The sequence below is a fragment of the Xiphophorus maculatus genome, chromosome 7 (assembly GCF_002775205.1).
Source record: "Xiphophorus maculatus strain JP 163 A chromosome 7, X_maculatus-5.0-male, whole genome shotgun sequence".
In the NCBI taxonomy this organism is placed as follows: domain Eukaryota; kingdom Metazoa; phylum Chordata; class Actinopteri; order Cyprinodontiformes; family Poeciliidae; genus Xiphophorus; species Xiphophorus maculatus.
In genome coordinates this window covers 14,060,530-14,078,988 of record NC_036449.1, presented here as the reverse complement: position 1 = coordinate 14,078,988, position 18,459 = coordinate 14,060,530, and the positions used below count along the sequence as shown (strand labels likewise).

Here is an 18,459-nt window from a genome sequence, read left to right as displayed (position 1 = left end):
AGAGGCTTGATGCCTTTTGTGTTTATTTTGAACTTAATAACTCAGACTCAGTGGGAAATGTTTTTTTCAAAACCACATTCCATCAACATTAACCCCTTACGATGTTACATGACTCATAATAAGTAAACACATTAGCCATACTAAAATTAGAAGTCAGAAAGATATCAATGCACTTTTTGAACAAAAAAACATTGATGCAAAATGGGTTTTTTTCTGTTTTTATTACATAACAAAATACATGCTATACATTACAATGCAAAGGGAATGCTTGTTGTCTTACAAAAACATGTTTGTGTCTCTGCTCTTTAATATCCTACATAAAATCTTTGCAAAAGGCATACAAGTGTAACACAAAACCCACTATGGCATCATATCAAAATAACAGTGAACAAAGTGTATCTCTCAATACTTAGAACACATAAACATTATCCCTTGGTGTCAAGCTTTTGGTTCATGTACTGATAAACAATCAAATCTGAATTAGTACTTTGATATTTATGCAATTTGATCTCAAACATGAATATTGTAAAGCTGTTCACTGCAGCTGCAGCCTCCACTACAGGATGCAAGCCATTTATTAATGTTATTAGATCATAAACTGTGTCTGTGGCCTGTGTGCAGACAAAGAAGGATTATTAACACATGGACATGTGTAACTGCCACAACTTTCAATAATATAATTTACTGACAAAACAAAACAGACAGTATTATATAATAAAGGAGTATTCAGTAACATCTGGAGCTTTTTATTCTTGCTTTATACGATCAGTAGTCTCAGCAGAAGCCTACAGATAAAAGTGGAGAAGGTTTATGTCCAAAAAAGCAGAAAAAAATAAAATAGTTAAAATGTTTTGAACAGAGGTTTTGTTAAGGGCTTATAAGGAGTTAATATATGAACTGATGTTTTCATTTGGTATAAATCCAGATTGATGAGTTTCAGAAAATGGATCAAGAATGGGAGAGACCAAAGCCACAGAGCATTTTCACCATCTTAAAATATCTTCAATATAAACATTGTTGTCATTGTTGTTTATAAGTAGAAAATGCAATTTTACAAACATTGAAAACTATTTTTGCGTTAATATTGAGCTTTATGTGCAAAGACAGAGAATAATAACCAAAATAAAATACCACACCTTCAAGCTAGATTGACAGGTCAAGGTATGGTAACCTAACTTTAGCTAAGCTAGCAAGCTAACCTAAAGCTAATGCTTCATAACCTCTGATGCTTCAGAGATCAAGCTTCATAATCAAATTACAGACAAAAGAGGGCTATAAATACTTAAGTAACAGCTACAAAAAAATTATTGAAAAAATAAAAACATGTCTTTTGGATTTTAAAAAAGAAAATCCTTTTTCTGAAGGCTTCAGCTGGCTAAAATGAGGTTGTAATTCACAATGTGGCAGCAGGACAAAAGCAATGGAGCCAGATAGCGGCTCAGCTGCAAATGATGAGGAAATGTTTTACAATATGAGAAATTGTGCGAAGAGTTTGCATTACGACAGAAAAAAAGACAAACAGTGTAAATGTACATAGATACACAAAAGTAGATAGACTACAAAGATATTATTCTGCTGATAATATACATCACTCACACTACACACACACTAATCCACAGAGCATACACACATAATAAAAAAACAATGATTTCATACAATTTACACTCAATTTTGGCTTTTCATCTACAATGATTTGTAAATCAGCTGCTATTATAAACTGCTTTAAGTGCTTTTTGATTAGTCTTCAAGTCTTTCTAGGTTTAAAGCAGATGTCTGTGAAAACGATGCTCGATTGGTTTAGAGCAGACAAATCAAGCGGAGCACAAGTTCATATGCTGCTCACTGAGATCAGATCAGTGGTGGGTTTTCTACAGCTGAGTATTCAGTCTCTGACATGTTATTAGTCTCAATAAGACGTGCCAAGCCCGTTCGAGTTGAGTATTTGAAAATGAAGGCCTTCATGAGGTCGTAGCGGTAGTTTCGATTGATAAAGTTGTAGAGAATGGGGTTGAAACAGCAGTGGAGCAGGGACAGGCACTGGGTGAGGTGCAAGGCCACATAGAGCACGTTCTCCAGGCCACAAGTCAGTGGCACCAGACCCAGTTGTGACAGTGCGTCAACCAGCAGAGCAGCGTGATAGGGCCCCCAGCAGGCCAGGAAAATCACAATGTAGGCCAGAATTACCCTGCGGCTCACACGGCGCTCCTGCTCCAAATGGGAAGATGATGAAGATGAGGAAGAAGAGCGACTGAAAGCTCTGGCTAGTAGGGCATAAAACACTGCAATGACAGGAAAGGGAAGAACAAAGCCCAGCAGAATGAAGCTGAGCTGCACTCCCACCATCCACTCCCTGTGGTTTTCCTCTGGATACTCCGGCCTGCACATCATAGTGTCTCCGTGCACCGACTTCACAGCACGCAGGAAGTAGGTTTCAGGAGAAGACGCCACCAAAGCCAGAAGCCACACCCCAAAACATGCAGCTCGACGGATCAACTTCCTGCGAGTGCCTCCCTCCTCTCTGTGCTGCGTCACGCTTAGGTAGCGGTCCACGCTCATGCAGGCCAGGAAGAAGATGCTGCCAAAGAGGTTCACAGAGAATAGCAGGTGCGTGAGCTTGCATGCCACTTCGCCAAATGGCCAGTGGCCATGTTGGGCCAGGGAGCTCACCCACACAGGTAGAGTGACGCACACGCATAAATCTGCAACCGCTAGGTGAGCAATGTACATATGCGTCTCATGGCGAGGCGTGGAGTCTCTTTGGGCACGGATGTTCACCCAGAGGACCAGACCATTGGCAGCCAGTCCGATAATGAAGATAAAAGAGTAGAGGACGCACATGGAGTACAGCAGAGCAGTGCGGTTAAAAGCTGTGGTGCACACCATCACATCCACTCTTGATATGTTGGTGAAGCTGTCAGAGACATTCAGCTCTCCAAAGGACTCCCACAGCTCCTCCAGCTCAATGGCACTAAGGCTCATTTTGTGACACTGGGGGAAGACCACAGGCTACTGGGAAGTAATGCACTCCAGAAGTCCTACAGGGATGGATCCTGTGAAGACATAAAAACAACTTAATAAGTTTTCATAAGCAGTTAGATGTCAGGAGAAACATCAAAACATTGTCTGGTGACTGGGACCTGCAAGCTAAAACTGATCGGTAAGGGCCAATCAAGTGAATGCTCCAACCAGGTCAGCCTTTGGTGTGAACAAGAGAGGCAAATTATGTGAACAGAATACAAGTTATACAATATAAATACAATATACAATACAAATACAAATACAAATACAAATACAATATACAAATACAATACAAATTATGTGAACAATCATTAGGGACAAAGATTGAAAGTTATTGATTCAAAGAATGTATTCTCTATGTATTCTCTCTTGTGTCTGGAGTTCATTTAGGTTGCAGAAGTGTTAGAGAACAACACTTGGCAGATAACAGGAATGTGGTATGTAGTACAGCAAAGTTGCGCATGTTTTCCTTTTGAGCTTTCAACTTTTACCTATTTTAGAACATGATAAATTTGGAAATATTGTTTTTTGAAGATTTCAGTGTTAAGGAAAGCACAAGCAATACACACAAATAATATATATATATATATATATATCTTTGATGCCTCCTCTTTAAGTACAATTCTTTAACGAGAAATATGAATTTTACAAAACCTTGACCTGACAAAATTCTGATTGGTGGATTTGTACTTGAAATTATTCATCTGTAGAAACCATGTTGTATTTTACAAGAGGTCTCACTGAGCTAGTAAAATATAAGATGGTGAAGAATCAAACCTTAATGTGGTTAAGTTGTTAAAACAGTGCTTTCATGAGTTCCTAACACATCTCTGTTATCCTCTCATAAATGGCAGGGTGTTTCAGTGATGGATGAGCACTCTGGGGGCAGCACAATAAATGTTTATATTAGCTCCACTGACAGAGGGAGCAGAGTGGACATAAGGAAGCGGTACCGAGAAATCCAAACATTGTGTATTTCCGGAGCATTCTGGGCATTCCAAGATAAAGCACTGGCGAGGGTGGGAAATCCGATGCCTCTTTAAAGAGTTTTTTTTTTTCCTTAGCATGCTTGTTTTTGTAAAACACATTGAATCCCATGTCTTTTCTCCACTCATGAGGCAGGAAAAGAGAGGGCGAGAGATCAGCTGTCACCACCCAGTTGATCAAAGAAAAAGTTGCACATGGCTCCGAATACGTCATCTTGCAACATCTGATTCTAATAAAGCAGGAACACAACATAAGATTTCAAACCTGGAGTGAATGTAAGCAAACGAAACAGTCGGGCGGATAAAAGAAGTTGGCGTCTCCAGCCCTTTGGACACTGAGAGCCTCACCCCTGCGTGGCCCGCATTGGCAGCTTTTTTTTCTGCAATGTCTCTCTCTGCTAACTGTCAGCCCACCACAGTGTGAGGGATCAGAGGTGAGGGGTGATGGATCAAAACCAGAACATGAGTGGCTTAACCCTGCCGTTTGCCCCTCGCTGACTCGTACGCCCACAGAGTGAATTGTGTGCAAAGATCAGCAGGGGGGCCTGACGGCTGCAAAATGCTTTGGCCGAGGTTAAAAAGAGGGTCACCGACCACTGGTTTGGGCACAGCACGCTACAGAGCAGTGAAATGTGACCGTGTCAGACATCTGTCTGTGGGGAGAGACTAATGCTGCACACGTGATAATTGGCACAGAGACACACAGGCTGAGGAATGACGAAGTGTATGAAAAGAAGTTGAAAAAGGACACCTGGAACCTATAGAAAAGCAGTTGTTTGGGGATGGTCTGCCAACTTGTATTCACTCACTTTAGAAAATATGTACCTTTTCAGTATTTATCAGATTACATACACATGAAGCAAATCAGAAGAAACACGTTTAGTTTTAGCAGAGATGAGTTTGAAATCATCAGGGGGTATTAATACCAAACATAGGGTTGTATTAGCCCTGCGACAGACTGGCGACCTGTCCAGGGTGAACCCCGCCTCCCGCCTGGAACGTAGCTGGAGATAGGCACCAGCAACCCTCCCGACCCCATTAGGGACAAAGGATGAACAGAAAATGGATGGATGGATGGATGGGTTGTATTAACTGACTTCTGCTACCTCCCTTCCTCCCAATCTTCTGTGTCTGACATTTTCCATCTTTTCAATTGTACAATAGACTGTTGCGAATTCATGTAAAAGCTTTTTTTCATATGCTTGAAAAGAAATTAATGCCCAGTCGTTTTTGTTTCACATTTTGTCATATACTGTATTTCGTCAACTATAAACTTCAGTATATTTTACTGGGATTTTATCTAATAGACCTCCACAAAGTACTCCATAAGTGTGAAAAAAGTTACATGGCTTAAACAGTTTTGTATGAATGAAAGTCTGAAAAGTGTGGCACCCATTTATATTCAGCAGCCCTGAGGTAAAATGCTCACTCCTCTTTTGGAATGGGTTTCTACCGTTCCTGCACATTTGTTTTTTTTTTTGTTTGTTTGTTTTGTTTTGGGTTTTTTTGCATAATAGCGCTTAGCTACATCCATGTCTGGGGTGTTTTGGGGTGATGAGCACTGCTGTGAGATATGATAAAAGCTTGAGTTATTGTTTCGCTACCTAAATCTGCTTAATACCTTTCCACAACTTCACCCCTGGCCTGTCAGCTCTGTTACTCGGTCTTTAAGATAGTGTTGTTCGCTAAAGCTCTCCAACAAAAATTCTGAGGCCTTCGCAGATTAACTGTGTTTACACTGAGAGTGATTTACACACAGGAGGACTCTATTTACTAAATAGGTGGCTGCTGAAGGCAATTGACTGCACAGGATTTCCTTTAGGGGAATTACAGAAAATAGGTGCTGAATACAAATGTATACCACATTTTTTTAAAGATTTGTTTGAAAAAGAAAAAAAGAAAAGAAAACACAGAAAAAGAAAATCATGTGCCATTTGGCTACTACTTCATAAGTCATAAGTCTATCAAACAAAATCTTAATAAAATACACTGAAGAGAAAATGTAAATATATATATATAATAAATCCAAGCTCTTAACTCTGCAATTGTGTTATTATAGCAGTTATCTGGGTACGTTTCTGTATTTGCGCATATGACGCAGGTAAATACATAAATCTGCCCGTGTCAACAGAAGTTCTCACTGATTGCAAGACTTTTAACTTATTCCTTTGAGATAACTCTGATTGAACACATATCTGATGCCCGTCTCTTAAATCATCTTGATAAGACAGGAGATATTCGCTTAAATTGCGAGCGTTTGAGCTGCGATAATCCCACGCAATTCGAACTCCTCTACATTATATGGAAAATGCCTGAAGGTGCCAGGTCGCCTCCCGGGCTTCAAGCGAATTAACCTCCTGACACCCGCAACATCAGATAAGAAACAGACTGCACATAAAGTCTCCCTCTTTCCCACTGTATGTTTGCCTCTCATTTTTAACCCACTACGCGGTTACAAAGAAGGGCCAAACGTCATTTGTTTCACAATACACCAATTCGTTTCATGTGCAAATGCTGGTCGACGTGAATAGCGCAGGTGCAGCGTGTTCGTCAGACGCCGCTCCCGTCAGTCCCGATCGACAGGCTCCCGGATAAAATCTCTGGCCTCTTCGCACGGGACCCGGTGTTTCCGCGTAGATAACCAGTGAGGTGTCACTGGGTGCGTTATTACGCATGAACTCCTAATGGAACGAGCGATCCCAGCCTGCTGCTGCTCACAGCGGATGCATACAATGTCACTGTAGTCACTGTTGATTTGGATCAGGCTGTCAACAAATCCTTATCAGATCTGAAGCCACAATCTCACTCAAGACCCGAGGCAAACAAGTGGCGCAAACACACAAGCGAGCGACAAAACTTGCAGCTAACACTGTTTTGTCGCATCAGGTTTCAGCAGAAAGGTGTTAGAAAAGTTGCCGTGATTCCTCGAAAGAGCGAAGTATTTATAGAAAAGCAAGCAGAGGGAAGTCGCAGCATCACCGTTAAAAAGTTTCGCTTCTTCTTCCCGAACGCTTACCTGATTTATTTATTTATTTATTTTTCTTCTTCTCCTTTTTAATCGCAGTCTCTCGTCTGTGGGTCAGATTTATTTGAGATTACTTCGGGTGTTTCAAAGAAACCTCCACTCTGCAGCGAGAGAAAAAAAAAACTTCCCGTGTGCCTCACTCCTTCTGCAGTAAATGTGATCCACTCCCTCGACCTGCACTTGCTGATAAAAAGAGCTACGCCTCCTAAGGCTGGTCCCAGCAGTGCTGCGTATTGATATGGCATCACCTCCGGCATGCAAAACATCACGCAGCCCAGCCAGTTTCGGCCAAGTGAGGAAAACAAAAAACAGAGAGAAATGAACATTTCTGCCTCTGATTCCCTGGAGTCCTTTAGTGAAATAGTCCGTAAAGGCGTCTGAACTATTTCAGTGTTAAAATGTAATCGAAAGTAAATTTATTTCAGTCATTCAAATCAAAAAGTGAAACTTGCACGAATTCATTGCATGCAGAGCGTTATATTTACATTTTATTGATGTTATTTTTTATTACAGTGGCTTTAAAAAAAACTGTTATTCAGTGCATTGATTTGATAGTTGTCCAGGTCACTGCCATAGCAAAAGAAATGCTGGTTTAATTTTCCAGCTGGACTTGGCTCATGCATTGTCAAAAGAACTGATAACTGTGTGAGTAACCATGACAAAGATAAATATGAGACTGCAGAACTAACACTGCAGATGAGCTGGAGAACTCAATTAAACAACTTAAGGCTGCTTAAATGGGGCATCTAAGCAGAGTCAGAGTCTGATCTTCACATTGGTGCAGTTCATTTCAATTCACAGGATTTCTGCCTGTTTTCTGTCCAATAGCTTCAGGCAAATAATGTCTCAAAACCTTCAAAAAACTTTTTTTTCCCCCTTGTTCTACAGTAATAAAAACCAGGACCCCACATTCAACACTGTGTTTCAGCAGTTGTGCTAAGAAAGCTAACATTAATTACAGCCTTCAGCTCGTCTGTATTGCATAGTCAGGGTACGAAGCTTTCAAGGTCCCTGGTTCAGGAATGGCTTAACACAAGGAATGCGACAGTTGTAGCCCATATCCTGGACAAGTAGCCCAAGTCAATGTGTGGATTGCAGTTCTTGAAGCACTGCAATCCGTGTTTTCACTAAACTTTTGAATGGGGTTTAATCGTCCCTGTGCATCTTACTCTACTCCAGTTTTTTCATCCACTTAACTTTCCCATAAACAGTTCAGATAAAGCACTCTGCAACAACCAGCTCTTTTTACAACAATCCTTTTATTGCTCACCCTCCTTGTGGGTGGTGTCGACGACGACAACAAGTTTTATTAACTTAAAAAAGCCCACAAACAACAACGTATGTTCCTTGGGGCAAATACATGCAATACACTTTTCCACAATGACTAGACGAGCAGTGATTTCTGCCCCACCCCAATTTGCCTAGATATGAAACCGAAGTTTCAGACGTTCAGTGAACGCCTGAAACTTCTGACCACAACGATTGCCTTCTGCATCCACCCAAAACCAACAAATGGGTTTAACCCAACACCCACTTCCACAGAGGTAACTGACAACACAGAGAGAGAATATTAACCCGCCTTGTAGAAAATATTACTCTGCCATTTTTAAACCTTTTTAACATCAAGATTACATTTCAGAGTCACATCTATTTTTTTTTTAACCGATGCAGTTCTGCATTTAAAACTAGCAGCCATAATCCTATCTGCAGACTTATTTGGTCTCACCTTAGGGAATTTCCTTGGAGGCTGCTCAAAGCTGTGCAGGAGGCTCATGTGCACAAAGAATCTCTGAGAACTCACCTGCAGCTCCAGAGGCCTCGCAGCTGCTTCCGGCTGGGCAATTAACCCCAAGTTCAATACAAAGAACGGATCACAAAAGGAAGCGGAGCTGTGAAATTCCAGTTCACATTGCGGCAAGAGACGGTGTTTGTTTGGCCTCGTAATGATAGCACACTTTGATCAAGCTCTGAAAAATAAATGATATCACTTTCAAAGGGCGAATTATTGAAATAACAAAGGCTCAGCATGTCCAGCTTTTTTTTCTTATAAAAAGACAAGCGGCTTGCCCAAGTCAGACAGCTTATGAAGTTTATTATGACTGTCGATCTTGTATTCATTGATTCAAATGCACCCAGTAGGCTACTCTGACCTCATTAAAAGAGCAAAGCAGTGAAGTCAGTTTCAATGAGGCTTTAAAGAAAGCTCCCACTACGCACACATATCTATTGTCTTCCATATCAGAATCATCGGGGGGGATTTGTAAGCCCCTCTGATAAGCTTCCGTAGTCCCGCAGACTTCTGCCAACCTCTGCTCTGAAGTCCTCATTCACAGGGAGGCCGGAGTGGGAACAGCAGGGGTGTGTATGTGTGTGTATTTGTGTTTTGAGAAAAGACAGTACTGGCGCTCAGAAAAAAGTGACTGTATTGGTTTTGAAACAATCTGAAAGATTCAAAAACAAGGACTTTGTTTTTTTAAAGCTTAACCTAGAAATTGACTAAATCAATTGTTTGCTTAGTAAAAATTTCCTTTATTTATAGTATTTTATGATAATGTGCGTCTGTTCATACTCTCAAAACGCAGCCAGTAAAAAATTAAGAATAAACATAAACTTGAGTATTTATTTTGTTTATCATCTGCTCCGCCTACAAATTTCTTCATAACATTCCCCCTGTGTAATATAGATAGGACACATTTGAAGCCTCAGCCTCTGCATTATAACATGAAAACTTGAGCTCCACCCATCAAAACTTTCAGATTAAAACTGATAGAAATATGACCAGAGAAGATCCCTTTATGTTCTGTTAGACTCATTTTTCTGCCATGAGCGTCACACAGAAAGGCAAGGATAGCTGAAAAAGCAGCACTTAAAACACGAGAGAAGACTTTGTCATTGATGTGCTTCAACTCAATCGTGTTTCAATTAAAAAGAAATATTACAGTATACTAGCTGCTTAATGAAAAAAGCTACAAGCAGTCCGGAAGTCTGAGGATTCATTCAAAATGTGCAGCGAGTTTGTGCTTCCCTTATTCTCCAAGAATTTGGAGAATAACGATTCCAGACAAGAAATGTAAAAAATGACAAAGGACTGGTTCATATTTCAGATTGGTTAAGAATATTGAGTTGATAAACTATGAACATAAATGAATTACTCTTTACTGGAGTGATCTGACTTTCAAAGTAATTCTTATTAAGCATGAAATAGCATCACATTTTTAGTGAGAGGTGAATTCCAGTGTAATTGAAATGCAAAAAACACATTGTTTTTTAAAATACAAATTCATATAAAGTTTAGAGTACATACACTTCTTATGCTCTTATGCTGTTGTCCTTCTTGTTTTATATATATATTTTAAATATACAAGACATCAGCTGTACATCCAGTGATCTCTTTACCACCAAAAAAATATTCTTTCCATTTTCAGTAATACAAATGAAGACTAACAATATGTTGGGAGTTACTGATGAAATAGTCAAAGTGTTGCGTTTATATTATTCCTGTTAACCTCAGCTGGTAAAGTATCTATTACCTCCAGCTTGATAATGGCTATTCCATATTTCAATACAATACTACTCCCACTGGAACAGACCATTTTACAACCTGGAAGTCTGCCAGATCTAGAATGTTCACTACTGATCTGGTTGCTTAACTTTCATTCCTTATCTAATGTTTTCTCGTTCTGTAGAACAACTGATTCAGTCAAAAATGTGATTAATGTTTCTATGGGCTGACAAAATAATATTTTCTATAAGGTAGTAGATGATTCACAAATATACAATACTACTATTTTCTTTTCGACAGGGTCAGGTAGATTAAAACTGGGTTCAAAATAAGCAGACAGGGAAATTGAAAAGAGTTGGCAGCTACATGAACGACAAAAACAATGAGCGAGAAAGGAGGTCATGTGCAAGAAAAAAAGGGAGAAAAATAAGGAAGTAAAATTAAGAAAGTTTATTTAAATAGCTGCAGTTTCCATTGTAATTTAGCTCCATACATCATGCTGGTGGGTCTGACAGACATGTTCCATTTTCGTGCAAATGTCCATTCAGAGGGTCCCTCTCAAACTCTTCCTCCACCACATTGTTACAGATCAGCCTCCCCTTCTGCCTTGAGGCCCCCTCCAGCATTTTTCTACACCCTCACATTCCTCTGTGCCCCCCTCTCAAAAATCACTCATTTTTCACTTAATTGCTTATTCATTTATGATCTGTCAAACAGAGTGGGTGAAGCTGAATCTTTTGTGTTCAGAGTGTATGAAGCTTCCTAAGGAGTCTGTGAACATAAAGAAAACCACTGGACCTTTAAAACAGTCTAAGGAACAAAACATTTGGCAGCAATTGGGATCACTGTAGATATTTTTAGTCCTCGCGGTAGGATGAAGGATCTTTTTTATTTTGTGCAGGTGCATGGTCGGCAGAGAGCGTGTCCCTGTTGAGAAATATAACAAAGGAAGGCAATTCTCACAGACATAGCATCCCTTACACCAAACTGTGAATGTGTGGGAAACCTGAGAACTTCTCAGATTTCCAAAGTAACAAAAGTAACAAAAGGCTTTGTGTCAAGCTGGTCTGTGAAAAGATTTTTAAGTTCATACAAGGCATTTTATGACTATGTTGGCTCACAGAAAAAAAGCCTTTTTTAAAGCAAAAAACTCTTAATTTTAAAATGAAATCGATAACTTACCAAATATCCAGTCAAATGGCATCTTCAGTTGACATGTTTATAGTTTGTCATAATTTGCATTGCTGACCACCGGGTGAGTATTTTCCCTTATTAATTTGCTGGGTAAGGAATCCCCGAAAAAACATTTCAGGCCCCACTCAGTATACTACTGCCCATGTTCGGCTGTATCTGTTTTCTAATACAAAAAAGTACTTGTTTAAGAAAACTTTGGGTTTCTGTTTTGTTGCTAGCTTTAATTAGTCAGGTATTTTATGATGCAACGGGATCCTATCCTAAGGTGCATTGGGTTGGACAAGAGAAAGAGTTGCTTGGTGAAAATCTCCAGTTTGGTCCACATTCAAAAGATGCACAACTAGATAGAAACTGGAATAAATAACTTCAACTGCTGAATGTCTTCGGACAAGTTTTAAAAAATTAATATGCAGTTCCAACGCGCCCTGAGGAGGGAACAATGCTAAAGACAGTTCAGTGCTCACCAGGCGCTTGCCAAAAAAAACAGGTATGCAAAGAGAGTTCACAACTCAGACCAAGCATGTGCCAAATATAATCTCATCGCTTGGCAATTTAAAATATGTATATATATATATATATATAGGCTTCTTGTCACGTTTCCTAGACAACTGATGTGGGTAGATTTACAGTAAACCTGCCTCAGTCTATTTTATTTAATGACACAAGAATGCAAGGAAACATTTTCATGTGGAGATACCACACAATGTGAATTTCAAAATAAGGGCATTTCAATCATCGGTATAGTAGAAATACTTTATCAGTGTATTTTATTCTATCATGTAAAAATCTCAAATGCAAAGTAATCAAATTGTCAGGATTCTGCAGGATCTAAAAAGTTTTAAATTTAATGTAAATGGAAAAAGTCTTAAGCATGCCTAGGACTCCCCAGGCTGTCTTTCAAATAACAACCACAGTTTATCCTAAATTCATATGTTTAATTATTCAATACTTCTTCAGGTAACAAATTCTTACATGTTCTTGCTTTTGTTTGGTGTTTATAATTTTTTTTTTTTTTAAAGAAATGCTGCACTCCTGCTTTTTGTATGTGGGTCTGGCTGCGGAAAATGGTGTTTTTACACTTTTCAAAACAAATTAAATCAATGAAAGTGACAGCAAAAGGCCATTAGAAGTAATTTAAAGTCCGACACTGAGCCCTGAAAAACTTCTAATACTGAAATGGTCCAGTTTTGAGGACCTTAAAATCAAAACATTCTTGATGGTTATCCTCTTCAAGGTTCTTTGTCATGAAAAAGTGTAGATGCGGAAAGATTTTGGTTGAAAATATGATTGCAGTAGTTGTTGAGACCTGTCGCCAAAAACTGTTATGAACCTTACAGTATACTCTGTTTGTAGGCATGAACTCAGGTAATTCAAAGGAACAAAAGGAGTGAAGTTAGATACCAGATCTGAAACATTCCATCCTATAAAGTTATCTTTAACTGTCTTATTTTATGAAGTCCGTAAAATATCATGCTCACTATGTTGTTAGGTCTTACATTTAAATAACAATGGACTTTCAAAAATCTTGAAGTCTTCAATAAAATTTCATGAAACTTGCCAACACCACGATATAAATTACTTTGTGTCAACTTTTTTATTTTTTTACCTTCTTTTCAGCAGAACATGACAATTGTTTTTTGGGGGGGGTTTGTCCAAATACTTAATAAATCATCAAAATAATTGATAGAATACTCAATTACTTAAATAATCGTAAGCTGCAACCCTTCCACATACTTCATTCTGACTTTCTAAAAATCTTCCCTGTGGAAGGAGCTGCTTTCAGTGAGCTGGACAATTGTTTGCACATGGACCAAAAGTACATTTCTCTAAAAAGGCTGCAGAAAAAGAACAACAATTTAAGTGTTGAAAAAGCTAGTGAGTAATACCTTGAGCTGTTTACGAAAGTTTACTCTTGGCTCTCCATTTCGACTTTCTCTTACGTCCATGAATCTGTCAATGCTTAGCATTTGGCCAAAACTTCTGTTGCTCATACAGTCCATTGACTTTGTCTATCCTCTCTGCACATAATGTTAACTCAAACAAAAAGTTATGCTCTCCTCAGGCCTCACTACTCACCCCCTCAAACATGTAACCATTTTTCCAGCCTTGTGGACAGACGCGAAGGAACAGCAAGGTCATTGAAAACATACAGAAGACTTGTGATATCTGAAGAAAAAGTCTCGCCCAAGGGGACACTGCAGCTATCCTGTATGGATTAGTGAATGAGAGAATCTTTCAGCAAGCTCACAAGAAAATGTCAATCTCTTTGCAGATTCTGCAGTGTGTGGGTGTAATCTCGTAATCCTACCCTGACAAGCCCAGTGTGAGCATTACAATGAACCTGTCCTCGTTAAATGCATGACAGTAAGTTCACAAATATGCTAGGTAACTTTCACCCCATTGTCCTGTCAGCTCAATGAATAATGGACCCTCAGAGCTGCTGGAATGCCGTTGTGCTTTTGAGAGGCCTGCAGCAAAACAGAAGCTTAACCAGTGGCATTGCCTGTCAACGTTTTTCTATCCAGTGGCTGGAAATGACAGTCTGTCAGTTAAGGTGTCACTGGGATCAAGTTTACAGTTTGGGTTAAATGGCCACAGTTATTTTTAGAGCCATGGAACATAAATGTATTACAATCAAACCTTATGCTTTATTGTCAAGGTAGACAAAAGAGTGAACACGATGAAACTGCCATCTAGGAATGATGATGTAGCAGCACTTACATTTTTATTAATGATAATCAGGCTTACTTTCAACTTATTTTCCTCTGATTCTGAGCCAGATATGGAAGAGAACATCTAACAGCAGATGGAAAGTATTTTATGTTCCTTACACCAACTATATTGCATTAGTTTGAAGTGACCTATTAGGGGCAAATAACTAAATTAACTGTGAAGAATTCAATGGTTGACAGAGGTCAAAAGTGGTCTGGTAATAGTTGTTTCACATTAAAACATGTGCAACACTGGGTCACAGAATCCACTCTGACATTCCAGTTGAATTGTGTCTGTACCAACCAGCAATGCTCTTGCATTTTTACATGCTGCTCAACTGCAGACTTGGAAAATAATACCACTATCGCGCACTGCAAGCCCAAACATAACAACATATGTCCTTTAAATTTTAAAATATCTCATCAAATCGTCTTTGACCTTCTGACATTTCGCTGGCTTTTAAAGAGCATGGGCTTCAGGAGGAAACTAAACACTGTAAACTTTACTTGGTAAACACAACTCCAAACCACTCAAACAGGATGGCTGGATAAATATTGTGGATAAACAGGACAGAGAAATGAAGTCCAACTCAGTTCGAAGTGAGAATACATTGTAAATATGATGTTATTTTTAAACTTCCCCTGCTGTACTAAATATTAATTTAAATAAATAAGAGAACATGAAATGGAAAATAACCTCAAGCTCTTTTTCTTTAACCCAGGTGGTTCTTATTCAGCTTTTTTTGCAAACTCATAAGCGAATGCAGTACTGCAGGGGGGTTTACAGTCAGGATGTAGCATCACAGGCAGCATCTGGAGTTGGGCTATGAATGCCTGGAGCTTAGAGTAAGGGGTTCTGCCACTCCTATTCTTTTTCAACCGTTCTTCGTACCTCATCTGTACTCCTGATTTTAGTTGGAACCACTGCACAGAAAAAAAAACACGAGACCATTTGTTGTCTTTGGTTGTTTATACTGATGTGAGACAGTTGGTAGACGCATGAAACGAGAGACAGACAGTAAACAGAAACAGAAAACTTAACGTCAGGGGGAGTCTGCTGTGTTCTTGTCTATGCCTTTTATTCCTGTTGCGTCCTGTGGAGGAGATAGCAAAGATCTGTTTTTCATTACAGTATGCAAAAAGATTTAAAGAGGAGGGTAATGGCTGACTGGAGTCTTAACCCCGTCACTTTGACACCCCAAACCACCAGAAACCTCCCAACCACACTCAACCTTGCAAATAGGAAACAGCTTTGGTGCCTCACGTCAGGCTCTCAGTACCAGGCTGTTCCATACATCAGAGCTTTAGTTGGAATCCAATAGCGTGATCTCCTTCTATTCATCAAAGCAATGACGGCAGGCCTTACGTGCAAGAGCCACAGACTTTGTAAATTGCAGGCTCGCTTCTGCCCAATCACAGCCAGCTTAGCTGAGTAAAGTGTTTGTCAGGAGTAATTTGTGAATGTGTATATGCGTGGTTAAACTAAAGTCCAATCCCATGAGGCATGCATCTTCAATGAGCATTCAAATCCCCGTAGTGCAAAAGACATGTGAAAAGTTTCATTGTGGTAAAAGTTTCCTGTGAATTTTCACATCGGTGAGCGCAGATGACAAACACAAAAGAAGGACGGAGATGAGGATAAACCGAACAAGAGATGAAGGACATGTCCTGGAGAAGTGCATAAAAAGAGGAAGGAGGTGGTCTTTGTTATTATTTGTTCACCCGTGTTTTCCCTCCTTTTCTGGACCTCACTCAGGCCTCTTTGGCTCTGTTTGTGGTCTTGTTCCTCCACAGCTGTTGTAGTCAACAACTTTTTATAATTCTTCTAAACAGCTGTTCAAGCTGCGACCTTAAGCAGAAGGTTGTGAGGGTTGAGAGGACACACACACATTCATGCAAGGGATATAAACCTTGGAGTTATGAGGGGCCTTGCAAATTCGGATTTTGTCACATTATGACCACAAACTTTTACAAAGTATATAAGGTGGTACATGATTTAAAGGGAGATATACAAGCAATGTTTCGGGGCTTTAAAAAAATAGCAATTAAATATTTGAAAAAGTGTGTTTAGAGCTAGTATTCAACAACATTGATATGCCTCAATGACTTTCAGTGCAATTAAATTGGAGTTCATATGTTTGTAATTTGGTGTTATTGGGTTTTATTTTTAGTTTTTGTTTGTTTGTTTGTTCTTTCAGAAAATACCAGTGAACAAACTACATTAAAAAGATAAAGAACAAACATATCAGGGTAGAGCTCTGGACCGGTTTAAAGCAGAATTAGACTACATATCAATATGCTAAACTCTTGAATTTCCATTAAGTGTTGTTCAATTCATCAACCACCATTAGACAGCTAACGGGACAACCGCAAACCTACCAACAGATGTCAGTCCTGAAAATCTGACAGGCCGATCCTGAGGAGTTTTAATCAGAGAAGCAGTAACAAGCCTCATGGTAACTCTGGAGGAGCTGCACAGATTCACAATTCAGATGGGAGAATCTGTTGACAGGACAACTATTTGGTATCTTTCAATATGGAATAGTGTGGAGTTATGGAATAACATCGAGAAAAAAGCAAGTTTTAAAAAAAAATTGTTTTGAAGTTTGCCACAAGTGATTTGGAAGATATTGTAAATATGTCCAAGAGTTTGCTTTGGTCAGATGAGACTAAGATGTAACTACATGCAAAACACTAAATATGGTGGAAAACTAATGCTGTGCATAGTGGTGGCAGCATCATGCTCTGTAGACGAGACGTTTGTCTTTAGTAGTGTCAGGGAAGCTAGTCATAGTTATTGGGAAGATGAATGGAGTTAATTACAGGGGAAACCTGGAACAAAACCTTGCTAATCTGTAATTTCTTCAAAATTTGGGTTTGAAAAATGTGGAATTAGAAAGAATAGAATAGATTGGAATAGGAAACCCAAATTTACATACAGCTCATCTATCAGTTCAATAAATAAATGTCAATAAATGTTGTTCCCCAAAACATTCTGGAAAATCACCATCTTGCAAGTAAAAAGCTAATTTTAAGAGGCTGCTGTGAGAGGTGAGAATAATCATGCTCAAATGTCAGCGTGAATTCCCTGTGCGCTGTGATGATGGGGGAACACACAATGGACACTCTGTGATGCAAAGGTAAAGGACGCAGTTGGAAACCATGAAAGTTAACGCTGGCAGTTCCTCATTACAAGCCTTTCCTGCTGCCAATCTTAATATACCTTAGAGGAGCCGGCCTCAAGCTCCTCACATTAATGCAAACATGCATTCACTCAATCATGCACTAAGGCAAAGTTCAACAGGCTGCATTTGTTGTGAAGGTATGACTGATTGGATTTTAATGTAACCTTTGAAAGAGCGAGAGAATGAATCATATAAATAATGTACCTAATTTCTCAGGTTGACCCCTTTCCCTCCCCGGCTGCCTGTTGGGGGTCATTGTGGTAAATAACCCACGTTATTAACCTGATGACATTTGCCGCAAACGCAGGCACAAATTTATTGCTGGGTAAAAACAACCATGAATCAATTATGAATAATGTTTTACAGAGTTTAAAATTAAATAGGTTAGATTAGTTGATATTTTTCTTTAATGCTTGAAGAGTGTTTATGTTTGACAATTTATTGTGCAACCTGGACAAATAAAGTCCTCACCGTACATAAGGAGTTTTATCTACATCAACCCAATAAATATGCATTTGAGCCTCCATTGAACCAAATCTGCTTTTCCGGAGACTTTTTCCATCATGCAAGACGGTACTCACTTCCTTCCACAGAGCCAGACAAAAATGGCCTTCCATGCAGTCACTGTGGGAAAACTTTGATGGACAATGGGAGAACAGGAAGAACTCCAAATCTGATTCCATGGTGTAAACCTTACACCCAAACTCTATTCTACTACCTTGCAATCTATATAAAATAAAAAATTCCCGTGTGTTTGTGTAGATTTATTGCATATTTTACATTTTCTAGTTATTTAATATCTTCCAGGTAAATACTAAATTGAAGGGCAGGATCGGAA

At 39.2% G+C, this 18,459-nt stretch overlaps 1 protein-coding gene across 1 annotated transcript; it reads right to left on the bottom strand.

The window, feature by feature from the left end:
* Positions 1-216: 216 nt before the first annotated feature.
* On the bottom strand, positions 217-7,199 carry LOC102218953 (atypical chemokine receptor 3-like). Its single transcript, XM_023337618.1, has 2 exons — positions 7,021-7,199; positions 217-3,050 (listed from the first exon to the last, which is right to left on the bottom strand). The coding sequence occupies exon 2, from the start codon at positions 2,977-2,979 to the stop codon at positions 1,849-1,851; it is 1,131 nt and encodes a 376-aa protein (XP_023193386.1). The 5' UTR covers positions 2,980-3,050; positions 7,021-7,199; the 3' UTR covers positions 217-1,848.
* Between the last annotated feature and the right edge of the window lie 11,260 nt (positions 7,200-18,459).

Excerpts from the sequence above, each read along its gene's own strand:
- LOC102218953 (XM_023337618.1), bottom strand. The coding sequence starts at position 2,979 with ATGAGCCTTAGTGCCATTGAGCTGGAGGAGCTGTGGGAGTCCTTTGGA.